Here is an 18,950-nt window from a genome sequence, read left to right on the forward strand (position 1 = left end):
TATATTTCGAAAATATTTTTTTTTTTTGCAAAAGTAGGCATCCGTTTGAAAAAATTATAAAAATAGTTGTAGCCAGTGGACAATACGTTTAAAAATAAAAAATATTATATTCCATTGCTCTTTAAATTTAAAACACTATTAAAATTATTATAAAAATTTCTATCTTCTTCTCTAGTACTATTTAAAAAATATGTAGTAGGCCTCACCCTGATCCCTCCTCTCCCCGCGCGCCAGACAGGTGGGCCTTCCACGTCCAAAAAAATCGCTGCCCCCACTATCCCCAGTCCCCAAATCGTCTCCCCTCCGCCGCCGCTAGAGTCCCATCCGCTTGCCGCACCTCCGCCCTCCCAGTTGCCGTTGTCCTACGCCAGTCCCGCTGGAGCTCCGCTTCACCGCACTTGGTGCTCGTCTCCAACTCCATCGCCGCTAGGGTTAGGGTTCCAGCAACCGCTCGCTGAAGGGCTCGACCTCACGGGGTTCTTCTTTGCTCCGGGTAAGATGCTCTCCTCTCCTTGATTCGATTCATTTTGCCTGATTTGTCGATTGGTCTCGGATCGGATCGGCAACTGCACGTCGTCGCCACTGTCGTTTCCGATCAGATTGGCCACTGTAGGTCATCCCCGCCGTCAACCCCCCCTCAACCGGTCGCGCTCGGATCCAGCACCGGGCACTATGGGCACGACAGCATCATGAGGGGCTACGGAGGAGGAGGAGGTGGAGGCATGGCTCCCGCAAGAAGCAACATTGATGCCGTCTTGTTCCATAGCAACTTCTTGAGGTCTCCGTCGAGCTGCTCGGCGCCACCGGATACCATTGGTGGTCTACAGGAGGTGACTCGCACCAGGAATGAGTGGAACAAGAAGGGCTGGTACGGCGAGGCGATGCGGCACTACGACCGTTCCATGGTGCTATTCCTGGACTGCGTCGCGTGCTACGACAACCGTGCCACCTCGCTCATGGGGCTCGGCCGCCTAGCAGAAGCGCTCCGCGAGTGTGAGGAGGCCGTCTGCCTGGACCCAGTGAGCGCCCGTGCGCATGGCCATCTTGCCAGACTATGACTCTGGTGAGATTCTTTCGCTTGCCTGCTGCACTGGAATGGAATGGAATGGAACCGCATCCATAGATCTTGCCTTCTTGCTTCCGCTTTGCTTGTGTGCAAATCCAATATGCTGTTCTTTTTCTATCAATTCCTTTTGCCTTGTTTATCTGATTGCAGATTAGTACCGTAATGGTGTGTCACGGTGATCATTACCGGTTGCTATGTTACTTGCTTTGGAAGTAAAATTGTTGATCTTGCAATTGCATGAGAAACATGAGAACATTTGTATCTTTGCTTGGTATGTCGTAGTGACTTTAATATGGACATCACACAATGCAACTGAAAAGAAGTACTTACCTATAATGTAGACTGTATTTTGATCACAATATGCATAATTGTGCGTTCACCATAAAATTGTTGTCCTAATTGTTCGATGTTTACATGTATATTCAATGTAATGTAGTTGTCTGAAGCTACTAAAATGGCACAATGATGATGGTATTTCAGTCTTGGGATGGTTGACAAGGCAAGAATGCATTTTACGCTGGCTGGGAATGCAAACCTGCGTGATCCTGCTGAGTGGCAGAAGCTACACGAGGTGGAAAGCCATCAAGAGAGATGCATGATGCAAGGAAAATCGGAGACTGGAAGAGTGCGCTAAGGAAAGCAGATGCGACCATTGCCAACGGAGCAGACTCCTCTCAATTTGCAGCCCCTCCTTATAATTATGTTCCAAAATATAACATCTTTTTTTGGTAATTCAGTCATTCTCAAGGGAATCACATTTTGCCTGCAGCGTCTTGCCTTGAGGTCGGAAGCACTTCTTCGGTTGCACAAATTGGAGGAGGCTGGTTCAACTGTTGCGAGCTTGTTGAAATTGGACAATGCGTCACTACTTTCAATGCTAACCAAACTCTCAGGCATGGCAGCTGATTCATATGTACATATTGTCCAAGCTCAGGTCAACATGGCATTTGGAAGGTACAACTATCAAATCTTGAGAATTCTGCTTATTTTCTTTTCTTGGTTCTAGCAACACAAGTATTGAAATTGGTTTTCTGCAGGTTTGATTCAGCTGTGGTGCAAAAGGCAATATTTTCATCGAAGTAAGATTATGTTTGCTCGACTACTTCTAAAAAGACAATCAGTTCCGAGAGGTGAAAATATTCAGAGGTCAAAATAGCTAATCAGAAGTTGAATTTAATCTGAAATATATTTTAATGCAAATGATAGAAAGATGTGCTTTTCTCACTTAAATTAATTCTTCACTCTGCACTTGTCCTGAATTACATTGTGCGCAGCTATTTTTCAACAGTATGGTGAATATATCCTTGATTCTATAATCCAGTACTTTTCTTTGATGAAATGCACCATAATCGCGAGCCTCTAATTTGGCACCGGCTTTTGCAAGTTTATTCAGAGCTAGAGTTTTGGAGAAAACACACAAATATTGTATTGTTGGCTATTGAATATTGTTGTTATAATATAGGCATGGTAGATTGTTTTCAAAATATTCTAGTTCATTGCCTATGTTTATTAATTAATGCTCTTAAGTTGATTCATAGTTGTTTGTGGAAGTTTTACATCTAAATTTCTAACTATCGCCATTATTAAGACGATGACAATACATATTATAGCGTGATATTTAACTCTTGTTGCAACGTACGGACACGTAACTATTATAAGATAATAGATGGCTCGTAGCCGTAGGGTAAATTTTACTATGGTAAATGTCTTCGGATGTGGACACTGGCCCAAAGATTAGTGGCTTAGGCTGATCTCTCTCCCAATCCTGATGCTCCGAGGGGAGAACCATTTAGAAAAGCTTATAGTAGGAACTGGGCCTTATCCAGCCCATTTAGAAAAGGTCACTTGAGAAAGCCCATAGCCCATCTCCTCAATGCCGCCTTATATCCGGCAAAGAAACTGAAGCGCACTCAATCTGAAGTCACAACCGCAAACAAGTTTTTTGTATAAGGGTTGTTATAAGTTTCGTGGATAAATTTTTTGTTGCAAATTTATGGACAAGTTTTGTGAATAAAATATATTGATATTTTTTTACGATAATTTTTATGGATAAATTTTTGTTACAAATTTTATGGACAAGTTTTAAATAAAAAAGTTTTTTTGGAAAACTTTTTTTAAAAAGAAACTTTACGGAGGGGGAAAACTTTTCGAAAAGGGTAAGTTTTAGCTGTCGGACTGTACCACTCGTTCGGCCCCAGCGCGAGGGAGAAATAGCCTCGTCCCCGCCTGAAAAAGCTGTTTCGCGCAAACCAAACCCTAACGCGCGCGCACCCCAAACCCTAAAGCGCGCAACGAGCGACCGAGCCGGTGAGCGAGAGAGAACCATGGCGGCGGCGGTGGCCACGCAACAGAAGATTCGGTGGGGCGAGCTCGAGGAGGAGGACGACAGCGGCGACCTCGGCTTCCTCCTCCCGCCGCGAGTCGTCATCGGGCCCGACGAGAACGGTCTCAGGAAGGTGATCGAGTACCGCTTCGACAACGAGGGCAACAAGGTCAGGGTCACCACCACCACCCGCACCCGCAAGCTCACGCGCGCGCGCCTCTCCAGGAGCGCCGTCGAGCGCTGCTCGTGGACCAAGTTCGGCGACGTCGTCAAGGAGGACGCCGGCTCACGGCTCACCATGGTCTCCACCGAAGATATCCTCCTCGAGCGCCCACGAGCCCCAGATTGGCGCTGTTCTGCTCTCCCCGTACCTTTTCCACATAGATCTGCTCTGCATCGATTGATTCATCTGTTAACCATGATTGATCATAATGTCTGTAGACCATGTATGAATTCCAATTGTAGTGCCAACTATATTGTTAGTTATGGACTTGTGGTGTGCTCGAATTAGTTATATTTTGGATACATTAGTTGATTGGTATTTAGTACCATGATGCATGCCTTCATTCTCATTCCAATTGCTTGTGATGCAATCAATGTTAGTGTTACCAAGACCCAAAATTAGCATTCTTCATATTTTGACTCTTCATCCTCCCTGATAATCTTCATAATGTGCAGTATTGTTCAATGTAGGCTACTGTTTATTATAGTATGTTAAAAGAACAAGGCTCTACACCGTTTTAAAAAAATTAGTGGGCATACTTTTTCTGTTTCACCTCCCGGTGAGATTCGCTGCAGCTGGTATGATGCAGTTGTAGCACCAAGTAGGCAAGTACAGGTGATCTCAGTCCGTTGAAGGATTGTATTATCCTGAATGCAAACATACCACAAGAATCTGGATTGATTATATTGATCCATACCAGTTTTTCTTGGCTTGATTACTTTTTTGTTTCCAAACATTCACAAATTGTGACATAGTTACTGTTGATCAATACAAGCCAAAGGTTCTGTCAGCTTATAGTGCACATGTTGTCGATATAGAGACCTGTCTTTCAGCCATTGCTAATGTTCTGCTAAAGCAGTGACATTAGTCTTCTTAAAGTACTTGACAGTATGTCTTTCTTGTTGACAATGACTGTTTTTTTCGTTCTGAAGCCTCAAAACTCGCTGGTTTTGCTGCAATCTTGTTATCTTTGTGTCCTTATTTGCTAACGGTTCACTTAATTGTAGGGAGCAAAGCTGAGGAACCAAACTACTACACTGGGTATTCCAAGTAAGGTAGGTGCTCTTCTCATAGTTTGCAGAACCTGTGGGAAGAAGGGTGACCACTGGACCTCAAAGTGCCCCTACAAGGACCTTGCTCCACAGACAGACAGACAGTCCTACCACTGCGGACGGCCCTGCAGCGCAAGGTGGTGCTGGAAAGGGATCATATGTTCCTCCATGCAAGAGGGAAGGTGCTGATAGAAGTGCAGCAGATGTGATGAGAAGAAGGAATGATGAGAACTCTGTCCGTGTGAACAATCTCTCAGAGGATACCCGTGAGCCCGACCTCCTCGAGCTGTTCCGTCCATTTGGCCATGTTAGCCGTGTCTATGTTGCAGTGGATCACAAGACTGGATCAAGCAGGGGGTTTGGCTTTGTCAACTTCGTTCACAGGGAGGATGGTGAGAAGGCTATCAGCAAGCTCAATGCTTATGGTTATGATAACCTTATCCTCCGAGTTGAGTGGGCAGCACAAAGGCGAATTAGTTCTAAAAAAATTGGTGTTGTAGAGGACAACATGATCTAGCTTTTAAAAAAATTAGCAAAAATATTATCTATACAGTGAAAAAAGACAAATTTCATTGTACCAAATATGACCTGTCCGCCAATTTTTTTCAAAATTTTTAATGACTTTCAATATTATTTTAAATTTTGAGAGCAATGTAACATGGTTTTTTTATTTTATTTTTTTAACATGTCGTTCATCGGAAAGATGACATGTCTATTCTTTAAAACCTATTGTCTGTTAGAAGTACGACGTATGTCTATTTTTATAATTTTTTCAAACGGATGCTGTAGTTTTGCAATTTTTTTTTATTTTCAAAAGGTAAAAATTAAAAAAATTCCACCGCAGCCACGGCCGCCAAACGTCGCGCGGCGCCCACGGGACGGGACCGAATCGATCGTCGCGCCAAACACCCCAACCAATCAGCCGCCGACGGGACGGACGCCACCGGCGAGTCCCGCGCACCCGATTCGACCCCGCCCCACCCTGCCCCCATCCGACCAGCCGCGCACCCTTTATAACCAGCCGCGCGATTCCCCACGGCGAATCCGTTCGCCTTTCGTCCGTTCAATTCAATCCCGTGCCGCGGCGAGGAGCGGAGTGCAGGAGGCGAGATGTGCTGCTGCCCGAGCAAGGTGTGCTGCATCTGCACGCTCATCGTGCTGGTGCTCGTCGCCGTCGGCATCGTCTTCGGCTTCGGCGTCTACACCCGCGGCTTCCACAAGGTCACCAGCAACATCCACCTCCAGGGCCCCTACGCCGCCGCCAGCCCCGCCGGGTCCTTCCGCACCTACGGCCACCTCGCCGGGTCGCCGCCGTACTAGAAGACCCTTCCCGTCCCTCGCCGTACTAGGCCCTCCGAGATCTAGGGCTCGGCGACTCGACCGCCGCCCTTCATGGACTACCACCGCGGCCGCCTATAGAAAAGGAAAGCAATCGTCTTGGGATTTCTTACTTGCTACATTTTTTGTTTGAACCAATCGATTCGATTGGTTAGTGGTAGTGTAATTCGTGTTCTTGTCGATTTGGTAAAGAGTATCGCCAATTGAGGCTCATCCTGTTTCGTGTTGATTTGTTGATAACTTGCCCCGCCCGCGGTGTCAATTTGGGGCGAGTTATTTACTCCGCCTATTCGATTAGCGTTTGATTGCTGGGCACGTGGATGGCCGGAGTTGTTTGGTTTGGCCATCTGCAATTTCTGCCTCGCCCTCCCGCGACGCTCATGCCAACCAACATGTGGGTTTGGCTTGTTGGCACTCGTCACGAAAACCGACCAACTGCGCAGGAGGAGGTCATAAAATTGACTGTACTTGACGTTCAAACGGGTATTTGCTTGTTTTTATTTGCCAAGCTCTTTTACGATAATTCATACTATTCAGAGGTAGGAGGTAGTATAAATTTAATCTGACAATCCACATATTTGATATTTTGGTAATTGTTGCAATTTTGTTAAAATTACTCACCATACTTTTGCTAATAGAAAGATCGACGTCGTAAACGTCGGATCGCTAACCCTAGTCGATGGGTAACAAATGAACTCTCATGCTGAATACAGATTACGATAATGAAATATTACTCTATTTAGAGACATATAATTACAATTAATTACTTTCATATCACTTATTTTTCTCCTCAAAATAACTCTAATATTATCATACTACTCACATATACTATCTATACTACCGGTGAGAAATAAATAGTATTTTGACTAATTTGAACTGTTGGACTCTAAAAATAGATGGCTCATATTAATTTTGGACCACCATAAAATTTCTCCATTTGCCACTGTCTTGTTTGTATATCATTCTCACTAGTAATGACTATTTTCTTACAATGGTAATTGAGCGATTATCCTGAGGTTGACGATTAGTATATAAATTATGAACAGCTAAGTAGGTTAAACAAAATTCAGATTTGGAGAAGAATAGCTCACGTCAAACAAACCGATCATATCATGCGTATTATCATAATAATCACCAGGTGGTCCAAGTCTAGTACGCCGATGGATTAATTCTAGTAGGGGCAGCCGGACATGATACATCACATGGATGGGCATGGAAGCGAGAGTACGTTCACCAAAAGATGCTGCCCTGGCATAAAAAGGCCGCTTGAATGTTGCCGGGAATTTTGATGAGTTTTGAATGGGATTATATAAGCTGTTTGGTCGGAGATGCACGACTGAAAATTCCGTATATCGAATTAAAACATCATTGTTGAAGTATAAGTGAGATAGGCAATTTACTTCAACATTCACTAACTGAAGTATAGCGGTTATTATGTCCACACGTGACATTCACTTTTACTTCAATCAACCACTCCGATCTCAGGTTCTCTTCCTCGTATATAGGTTATGTAGAACTAGTCACCATGAAACTCACCATTGCCGATATCAAGCTAATGAAGCAAGTGTTGTATGTAGACGAGTGAAGAGCCCTTATTTTTGGCATACGGTTTTGGCCGTCTTGTTGTGATTTTTTTATTCCCATATGTGATATAACTGGTCACTCTCCTGTAATCTTAAACTTTTATAATTCGATTTCCTCCTCTTAATTTAATCAGGCAGAGCTCCTGCCTCTCAAAAAAAAAATTATGTCCACACGTGTCCGTTCCCCAATCCATATTCTGTGCCACACTGCTAGTGAACTGCGGTTATTACAGTAAGAGACAATGGAAAGCACGGTTTGGAACTTGCTTATACCTCGTCATTAAACAGAAGTTGTACTTGGAGTTCATCTCAAACCCTCCTCTTCAATCCACTCCAAACCCAACCCTGGCTTATAGTTCCGGAGACCTCTCGTATACTTATATACCCACTTCTGCTCTTAGAAATCCGTACCAACCGTAATCGAGATTCTCTGCAGTAACTATAGATGTATTAATCGTCACTGACATGTTATGTCAATACCTGTTAATACATTTACAGTTAGATCTGTATCCCATATGCAAGCACCTAGCTAATCGGTTAAGGAAGAGCTCCTCCTTAGATTTTAGAGAATCCTGTCTATTTAAACGTAAAGTAGAACAAGTATAAAAGAAAGAAAGAGAGTAACATTTTTTAAGTAGTTTATCTCATGGGCTATCCTCACTCAAGTCTTCCTTCTAGAAAAAGGTATGATAGTAATGATTAAGCTCGTGATGCTCTGGATGAGACTGACTCTATATACCCCAAAGGACAAATCTGATGGGTCATTTTGACAGAAGATTGAGTGGGTTGCGGTGAGCCCGCCACGACTGCACAGTGCACGCGGCAAGATGCGGATTCCACCTGGCCCGTTTAATTCTTGGTGCACAGAGTACCAAGCGGCTACAGAGCATAGCAATACTTGTTGATATTATAGGTTTTAAAAAGTCCAAAAAATATATAAAAATCTTAAAAATAAAAAAAAAACATCAAAAAGGAATGATTAACCACAAGTGTATATTATGAATTCCTTACTTGCTTACAACTAGCATAAATTTTGTCAAATCATTACATCATTTGACTTAAAGATTTGCTTCCTAAAAGAAAAATAAAATAGCCTTCAGCCTGCACTCAACTTTTTCACGCCGAAGCTCCATTCAAGGTCTGAAACTACAAAAAAGGAAACAACATAAAAAGGAAATTAAGATTCACAAGCTACAAGTATTATTTGCTACCCTTTACTGAAGAACTGACGACTGTTCAGAAACAAAGTATACAGAAGACTTCCATCCCAAAACAAGAAGACCATTATTTAGACTACAGTATCTCTAATATGATCATCTTTTCTCTATTAGCCATAGAAGAAATGGCTTCATCACTTTCCTTCTCCTCATTCTTACTCTGTGATTCAGCAATGCTTCTGCGATTCCTCACATTTCTTGCAGTCTGACAGACCATTAAGGTGACAAGCAAAACAAAATCATACAGGGGCAAAACAGAGCACACTGAAATCAACTGTCTCTAGGATGTCATCATCTTGCAAGCTAAACTGAAACCTTAAGTAAATAATACTCCACAAATCATGTGCCAATTTTCATCATCTTGCTTCTTACAGCAGCACAAATAAGCTAACTAGTATAACACGAACGCAAGCACCCCTTCTATTGCTCTGACGCCATGGCATGGCGAAGCACCCAGAATCACAGCAGGAAACAGAGCAAGCAAACAAGCGGCCTCCTCCAGTTACTCCGTCAATTCCCTGTCTCACGGAAATCAAGAATGTACTTGTCAATTGGCGGCAGTAGAAGTAGGTGGAAGAGCGGCGGTGGTGGAGGCATGCGCAGTGGAGGAAGAGGTGGAGCCGACGACCATTGGTGGCGGCGGAGCACGTGCAGACGACGAGGTCGGTGGTAGATCCTGACGATGAGGGGTGGTGGCGGAGGGCGCGCAGGAGACGGGGGACGATGGTGGAGGTGGTGGTGAAGTCAGGAACGTTCGACGGCGGGTCTGCCTGCTCTTGTGTTGCTGCCCTCCTCAGTCCTCACTGTTGTGGCGGGCTTGCGGCTCCGCTGGGATGATATGGACTACCCGCGTAGGTCGTGCTCGGGCCCCACGGCTGGATCAAAACGTCCAACCCCTTCACGCTGGGAACCTGGCCATGGTACTGCCATGCCAACCAACCAACCAATGCAGCAATGCTCTCCATCAGTCCATCTATCGTCTCCTGCGTTTTCCTTTGAAATAAAACTGCGTGAATTCATGCCAATTTGTGTATGTGTTTCGAAGAGTCTAAACCGCACATACATACATATAAACTGGCTTGTACTCTCAGAGGATATACTCTAGGAGAAATTGATTACAAATTAAATATGGTTTTGTTTTTATCTTTCTATTTTAACCGATGTAATTAGCGCGTAACAATTCACATTTGTTTTCTTTTTTTTTTTTTGCGAGGGAAAGGGAATATATTAGACGGAAGCAATACAATCGTCACAAATTAACCTAGTTACAAAATTTTCTTCTTGCCCTATCCAGATCCCAGAAATATCATGGATACGGGCATGATTAGCTAGTTTGTGGCTAACAGTATTCTGGCTACGATCTACTTTTTTGATCCCCAACACCCTTTGTTCGGTGCACAAGCGTCTCACATCTCTCACCATATGGGCAAGAGCCGAGCGGTCCTCCTCAAGTGTTGTAGCAAGGAGAACAACCGAAGCACAGTCCGATTCTACCATAATCGGCTTAGATGTGTATTGGAGCGCCATCTCAATTCCTTCCTTGCAAGCAATCAGTTCAGCCTCTAACGCATCATCACAATGTAGAAGTGATCTGCAGGATGTGAAGACTCCATTGCCGGAATTATCCCGTAAAATCATGCCAATGCCCGCCCTCCCATCTTTTGAAGAGAAGGAGCCATCTATGTTTAATTTGTGCCATTCCGGAGGTGGTCGTGTCCATTGCTTAATCACCTTAGTCATAGATATGCTGGACCGCCGCTGCAACCGCAATTCCTCTAAGGAGACGCCAATGACTTGCTTGCCTCTCGTCACATCACTGTTCGGGTGCTGTTTGATTAATAATAGTGATTGGACATAGCTCTCCAGGAATCGCCTGGAAACTTCCACAGGCGGAGCCGGCTTTTGATGAATCACCTCGTTGCGTACATGCCAAACACGCCACAATAACATTAGTAACAACATGCGGCTCGTACAAGGAATCTTATCCAACAGAATTAATAACCATTGCGTACCTGACACATGAAGCGCTTCATCTGACGGCAAGCACCAAACCTGCCGCATAGCATTCCACAGCGCTTTGGCATTTGGGCAACGACACAACGCATGGAAGGTATCCTCTTTTTCCATACCACAAATACCACAGACATCATCCAGAGCTAAGCGTCGTCACCGCTTATTATACTGAGTGGCCAAGCTATTAGAGGCAACTTTCCACGTAAAGATGCGAACCTTCTGCGGAACAGGGCATTTCCACACCTGGTCCCATAGGGGGTTCCTACCATCCGGATGCAAGCTTACTGCACCACTCCCAGATCCCTGCGCCTGAAGGTTCAAGGCTAGCTTATATGCACTCCGAACAGTAAACATGCCATTTCTCTCTGGATGCCAGGCCAACATATCCTCCACCCTCCTCCCTGCGGTCTTGATTTTGGAGATAGCAGCCACATCGACCGGCAAGAAGATTTGCTGAAGCTTAACAGCATCCCAATGCCCCTGATCATCCAACAGATCTGCCACCCTCTTTGTCCTGCATCCCCCCTGCCTACTGATGACCCTTCGGGAGTGGTCTCTCGGAATCCAGGGGTCACGCCAAATTCTTATTGAGTTACCATTTCCCACTCGCCAGATCAGCCCTTTCTTTAGCAGCTCCAAACCATACTCCATAGCGCGCCATGTAGGCGAAGCATTCCCTGCGAAGACTGTATCCCCCAAACAGCCATTAGGGTAGTAGCGAGCCTTTAATACCCTCGCACACAAGCTATCCGGTTTCAAGATCAGCCTCCACGCTTGACGCGCTAACAACGCTTGATTAAAGAGCTTCATATCTCGGAAACCCATCCCACCTTTACACTTCAAATTCGTTAGCCTGCTCCAGGAAGACCAATGAGTTTTCCGATTCCCATTTTCCACACCCCACCAAAAATTTCGAGTCATCTTTGTGAGGTCATCTAGTACTGACGCGGGAAGCTTAAACACCCCCATGACATAAACCGGGATAGCTTGTGCAACCGCCTTGATCATGATTTCCTTGCCCCCACTAGATAAAAAATTGTCTCCCCATTGAATTAGCCTTTTACTTAGCTGTTCCTGGAGGCTTTGAAACTTCCCTCCCTTCATCCTCCCTTCCGGCATTGGCAGTCCCAAATATTTAGCTTCAAAAGAATCCTGCACAACACCAAGTATGGTCTTTACCGCTTCCTGTTTGGGCTGTGGGCAAGCATCACCAAACATAATAGAGCACTTCGCTGGGTTAATTAATTGACCAGTGCCCTGAACATAAAGGTTCAGCACCCTTCTGACATTGGCGGCTTGATACTCATTTGCTTTAAGGAAGAGCAAGGTATCATCTGCAAACAAGAGGTGGGACACACCTGGTGCATTACGACACACCCTAACAGGGGATACTCTCCCACCATTCACCTCAGCCTTTATCAAATGTGACAAACCATCAGCCACAAACAGGAATAAAAAAGGGGAGAGGGGATCACCTTGTCGAAGGCCGCGAGTCGGAACAAATGCATCCAATAGAGCTCCATTGAATTTTACGGAATATCTCACCGAGGTCACACACGACATAATCCAATCGACCCAACGGTGAGCGAAACCTATCTTCAGCATCGCCTGTTCCAAAAAAGACCAATCGACCCGGTCATATGCTTTTGATAAATCCAACTTATAAGCACAGAAAGAATTTTCCGGTTTCTTTGTGTTCTGTATGTTATGGATGCATTCGAAGGCAACCAAGGCATTATCAGTGATCATACGGCCCTGCACAAAGGCGCTTTGATTAGGCGAAATAATGTCATCTAATAATGGTCTCAACCTGTTAACCAGACACTTAGAAACAATTTTGTAGAGGACATTGCATAAGCTGATAGGTCTAAAATCTTTAAGATTCATCGGGTTATTGACCTTCGGAATTAAGATAATGGAGGTATTATTTACGCCCTCAGGCATAATCCCTGTTTCAAAGAAACACCTTACAGCTGTCACAACTTCTTGCTTCACAATTCCCCAATTCCTCTGATAGAACCTCGCAGGAAACCCGTCCGGTCCAGGTGCTTTAATCGGGCCAATCTGGAAGACTGCGTTAGCAATTTCCTCCTCCGTGAATTTCTTACACAGCGCCTCATTCATATCCTCCGTTACCTGCACATCCATCAGCTGAACTATAACATTAGGATTAATAGAAGGGTCTTTAGTATATAGTTCTTGAAAATAAGACGTGGCCAATCTTTCCATAGTAGTGGGGACAGTTTGGATATTCCCATCATTATCTCTCAATTTGGTGATTCTATTTTTCCTCGCCCTCCAGACCGCCTTGCTATGAAAGTATCTAGTGTTTTTATCGCCTTCCTTTAGCCAAGCAATTCTTGACCGTTGTAACCAGAGCATTTCCTCCCTATATAGCAACTCATTCATTTGGTCCTGTAATCTTCTAATCTCACTTCTCTCTCCCTGGTTGTTCTGCAGCTCTTCCAGTTTACCTCTAAGCTTCTCAATTTGACTACCAACGTTTCCAAACTTTCTCTTCCCCCATTCTTGCAGAATTTTCATCATGTTTTCCATTGCCTTGTTGATTTGTACCAGATCTGACATGGCACCATTTTGGCACCATTCATTTGCAATAATCTCCGGTAATTCAGTTTCCCGTTCCCACATGATCTCATAGTGCCGGCATCTTCTGTTATTTCGACCCCCTGATTCTTGCTACAACCGAACCAAGACAGGGCAATGGTCTGAGCATGGTGATACCAGGTGTTTAACCGTAGCATCGCTAAACAAGTCCCTCCAAGAATCATCAGCAACTCCTCTGTCCAATCTCACCTTGACATTCCCTCTACCAGCCCTATTGTTATCATAAGTGTAAGGCAAACCTTCAAAACCCAAGTCACTTAGACCACAAACCTGCAGAACATCCCTAAAAGCTTGCATCTGACGTTCTGTCCTCCGAGTATACGAAAAGTGTTCAAACTGCCAAAGGGCTTCATTAAAATCTCCCAAAACCAACCAAGGTAATTCAGAACTCTGTTTAAGATCACTTAAAAGGTTCCACATGTGTTGTCTGTTCTCGAGTCTCGGCTCACCATACACACAAGTTATATGCCAGGTTGGCGCATTCTGGGAGATTCGAATATACGCATCAATATACCTTTCATTCACACCTTTAATCTCCACAGACCAATTTTCATGCCAAAATAAAGCTAAACCACCACTACGACCGTCACTGTCATTGCCAACAAAACCTGTGAGACCTAACCTACTACGCAAACGCCGCACTTTCACACACTTTTGTCTAGTTTCACAAAGGAACACAAGTTGGGAATTATTGGCTTTAACCAAAGACACCAGGTCACGAACTGTCGGAGTATTCCCTATGCCCCGGCAGTTCCAACTTAAACAATTCATGGTTCCTGACGGAGCACTATTGGCTCCGTCAGTTTACCAGTAGCCCCCGGACTGGTTGCTTCCCTACCATCCTTGCTTACCATATCGTCCTCCTCCATCTCCTGGTCTTGAATCACATCACCAACTGAAGGGTTCAATCTCTTTTTCTTCTAGGCCCCTCCTCCAGTTGCTGCATTTGGCGTCACCAGCAGGTCCAACTTCGGCACAGACACACCCGAGCCCCTCTGGTCAGCCACCCTTTTGGATCGAAGCAGACCATCTTCCATCAGCTCAGAGGTGCCCTATGACTCCAGCACCGTCCCCAAAGACCGCAGCGCTGGGATCATATCACTGGAAGTTAAGGAAACTCCCGGAATTGGCGCCCCTCTGATTAAATCAGCCTTTGTATTAGTCACCCCTCCCAGATTTTTGGTTACCAACAGAGAAACAGATTGTATAGTTTTTCCTTTCTTACTGGCCTTCTCCTTCTTCCCCTCTCGTTCCATCACAGAAAGTTTATTTGCTTGCTCTGATAGTTCTTTATCAATCTGCATATTTCCTTCTGCTTCTTGTTCTTCAAAGTCATCCCTCACACCAACCTGTACGGGCTGATCCCCCTTGGCATCCTGCCCCTGTCCTCTCTGCCGATTAGAAGAAGAGCCTGCACTGCCCGCTTGGTTGAAAGCAAGCTGTCGTCGGACTGTCGGAGTGGCCTCCGCCTTGACATAGCTTGTTCTTCGTTCATAATGCTTAAACGGCGAACAATGAAGTTCAGCCGAATAAAGCTGCGAGACTGCCCCCTCACCAGCCTTTGCACACTCCTTATCTGAGTGTCCCATGAATCCGCAGTGGAAACAAAAATACGGCACCCGTTCATACCGCAAGTCAAAGTTGCGTACCACCTCCTTTCCTTGAACCTTCACCTTGGTTGGCAACTTCACCTTCAGAGGTCGGTCAACAGGGAGCTCAATTCTGACTCGCAGGAAATCATGCTTGTTCCGGCCGTTTTCCTCCACATCCACCGCCTGGACAGACCCAAGCTTCTTGCCTAGTGTTTCTCCAGCCCTCTTATTCATCATCCCCAGCGGCAAATCATATATACGCACCCACACCGGAATAGCGTTAAGAGGAACCTCCGACGGGCTCGTGAACCCATCAAAAGAAGCAACAATAAGAGCATCACCTCGGTGAATCCATAGCCCTCCTCTAAGAACAAATGCAAAATCACCTTCCAATCCAAATGTAATAATAAACAAGTTATCCCTCAGTGCTTTAAAACTAAAGTCTGATCGTAGCTGCCAGGCCCGCTTGAGATCATCAAAAAGTGCCATCGGGTTTGGGTGTTTCAATGAATAATACCTTGCTAACACAGTCCATTGACCAGCCGACTGAGCTTCTGCCTCATCGATCTCAAATTCTACCACGCCATCATCCTCTTCTATCCCACCATCTTCAAGATAAGCATCTGGCCCTGTGTTTATGCCCATCTCCCCCGATTGATCATCCACCAGATACTGGCCTTCCCGAACCTGGTTTGCCTCAGCTCGCGCCATGGACGAAGTTGCCTTCTGCGGTACCAGCATCAGATCTTTCCCCAAATCCCCCAACTGCGAATCCATCGAAACACCGACGCAAAAGGACTTCGGGTGGGCAGTTCCCTCAACGGGCACCCCTTGATCACCCCAATCCCTAGCGGCAGCGAACGATAAGAACCCAGCAGTAGGGAGCGAAACACCAGGGACTTGAGCCTTACCGTCACCTGATGGAGATTTGCAGCACGAGACGGCCAATGCCCTGGGCGGCCTTAAGAATACCCAGAGCAGATTCCCCAGACCCTGAACAATACGACTCGAATTCCCCCTTTCCAATCTAGTTAACATCCAAACTCCAAACAATTTCACCACCGGATCGGAATCCCCAACCTTCCTCGAGTTGGAATCAGACTCCATCCATCCACCAATAACAGACGGGCAGGCCCCAAAAGCATCCCCAAGGGATAGACTCCTCGCTTCAAAGACGAACGCCAACAACGACTCGGAGACGGGCTCCATCCTATCTTCCATCCAGTACTCGAAACCGGCGGCGCCGCGATCCGTCGTGTTGACGACGCTCCGGCAATTCACATTTGTTTTCTGATTGTGCTATCTGAATTTTGAAGGGAGCTATCGGTGCTCAGACACTACGGGAGCACCTGCGTAAGGGTGACATCGCCGAATTTTCGCGTGGACCACGTTGCTTCTGTCTCCGTCAGAATTGTCAATTTCACTCACGATCAACCGACCGTAGTATCTCGTCCAAGTAAGTTTAATTTCTAGTTACCTTCAACCTCTCCTCCTTTCCAAATACAGGAAGCGTTTGTTCATAAAGGAGTTGAAATAGAGCTAGATCGCGGTTACGATCGCGGTTTCCTATGGGGTGTAGCTGGTTTTGTTTCTACAAGACTCTAGATTGAGATAAAGTTTATCGACTTCAAAATAAGAAATAGTGTAAGCAATTCCTGCTTCCTTTTGAACGTGTGATACTCGTGGTCAACTAACATGCCGATATAGCTTACTTTCCCTCGTTACACATACATATACACACCATCACACATGCATACCAAATTCAAATACGCACGTGTGCGCACCTATCAAATGTCTAGAATCTAACGTCTCCACCACACCGCCAAGTGCCAAATTAATTATTTTTTGTCACTCTATGGATTAATTGGTTAATAATTTGTCACCTAACTTACTGTCAGTGATTCAGATAGAGCTATATGTCAGTGAGAGAGTGGGATTATCACTTATGAGACCATCTCCAGCAATAATTGGTTTCCGTATTCTAAAATACTGTACCAATGGAATGCAAAGTGCTACAGTATACGTTTGCCGCTCGGACCTCCACTCCAGCAGCGTCGGCTTCCAGGCAACAGTGATACAGCCGATCGGCAAATTCCAGGAAGCTTCGGTATTTTTGCAGCCGGAAGAGGGGCTCCCGTATCACTATGCTTAGTGTATGCGTGTAAGTCCGAGAGAAGAAGGAGATGAATGGAAGGTAGGAAATAAGGTAGCTACTGGAGATGAAAAAAATAGAGAATACTGTAATAGTATTAGAGGATATTGTAATAGTATTATAGAGAATAGAATTTTAAAATATCTGTTGAAGATGATCTAAATATATTGTGTATTTTTTCTCATGTATTTGCATTACAGTGTGTTCATCGATCCTCTCCAGGCCCCTCCAACCAAATGAAGACCGAATGGCAGATGGATACGCAGTCTGGTTTCGTGCGGATGCTGGAAGAAGGCATCCTCCGGACATCCTCGTGAATGCCGTTGGCGGTAGTATCAGGGCCCATCGTGCCGTCCTAGCTGCACGCTCGCCGGTGTTCATGAGAATCGCTACTATAAAAATTATTTTTAAGTAGATAATAATCTATTTGTATAGGTATTTAATCAATTATTTTTAATAAAAGTATGTAAAAATAGATGATTTTCACATATGCAAAAGATATCGTATGTGAAAACTTATTTTCAAATACGGTTCACTTAAGAACCGTCTGTGATAATATATTTTCATATACAGTTTATTTAAGAAATCATCTCTAATGATTCAATTTTTATACATGGTTCTTTAAGCGGATCGCCTTTGATAATCAATTTTCAAAATTAATATTTTTTTTCAAAAAAAAAAGAAAATACACTAGAGGAACCCACGTCATCGCAAATCACACGATTTTTCACTTAAAATAAGATTTATGACACTCAAATCCGGAATCTCTCAGCTCGTACGATATATTCTTACCATCTTACCATAAAAGTACTAGTGATACTAATAGTGTAAGCAATACTTTTGATATATTTTGTTTGAAACTTCAAATAGTTATTTGAATATCTAAATGAGTTTAAATGAAAAAAAATTTCAACTACAAAGTTGTATATCTCATCGAGGGTTACAATTTTTATATAAAATTTGTCTCCATCCAACTTCGTATGAAAAAATTATAAATATTTACAACCTATTATCAGAGATGATTCATATAAGAAACCCCATATGTAAATCATCACCATTATTAGAGACGGTTCACGTAAGAAACCACCTCTAAAAATGTCTTTTACATATGAGATTTCTTATGTGATCCGCATGTGGTAATGGGTTACAAAAATTCATAACTTTTTCATATGAAGTTAGATAGGGACAAACTTTATATGAAAATTTTAGCCATCGACGATATCAACAAATTTGTGGTTGAAAACTTTTTTCATTTGAAGTCATTTATATGTCCAAATAATTGTTTAATACAGGAGGCTTCTTATGTGACCCACATGTAATAATCATCATTCAAAGTGAATCTAAGAAATTCCTATGAATGGACCACCTCAAAATAAATCTGTTCTTGCCCCCCTCTGATAATGACAAAGCAAAACATTTGAGGTTCTAGACATACTCATTTAAATATGACTCAAACTATTCATAGGGTTGATATTTCACCATCTAATTATTATGACAGTCACAGTTTGATTCCTCTTCAAATGATTATTTGGACATTTAATGTTTTTAAATGAAAAAGGTTTTAACTATAAAGTTGTAGATCTCGTCGAGGGCTATAATTATCATATAAAGTTTATCTCCATCCGATTTCGTATGAAAAGTTATGAATTAATTGATTGACTAACTATAACCATAAATCAATAACTAGACAAAACAAAATAGAAGATTAAAAAATAAACAATAGTGTTCAACCCTAATACTATTTCTCGTCTTGCCTTTACTTTTTT

General features: G+C 43.9%; 1 protein-coding gene and 1 pseudogene across 1 annotated transcript; both read left to right on the top strand.

Moving 5' to 3' along the window:
* Positions 1-228: 228 nt before the first annotated feature.
* LOC133901628 (uncharacterized) lies at positions 229-5,337 on the top strand (annotated as a pseudogene).
* Positions 5,338-5,543: 206 nt separating this feature from the next.
* Positions 5,544-6,215, top strand: LOC133901873 (uncharacterized). The gene has a single exon (XM_062343408.1). It carries the CDS (start codon positions 5,775-5,777, stop codon positions 5,982-5,984), a length of 210 nt encoding a protein of 69 aa, XP_062199392.1. The 5' UTR covers positions 5,544-5,774; the 3' UTR covers positions 5,985-6,215.
* The last annotated feature ends 12,735 nt before the right edge of the window (positions 6,216-18,950 follow it).

The sequence above is a fragment of the Phragmites australis genome, chromosome 20 (assembly GCF_958298935.1).
Source record: "Phragmites australis chromosome 20, lpPhrAust1.1, whole genome shotgun sequence".
NCBI lineage: Eukaryota > Viridiplantae > Streptophyta > Magnoliopsida > Poales > Poaceae > Phragmites > Phragmites australis.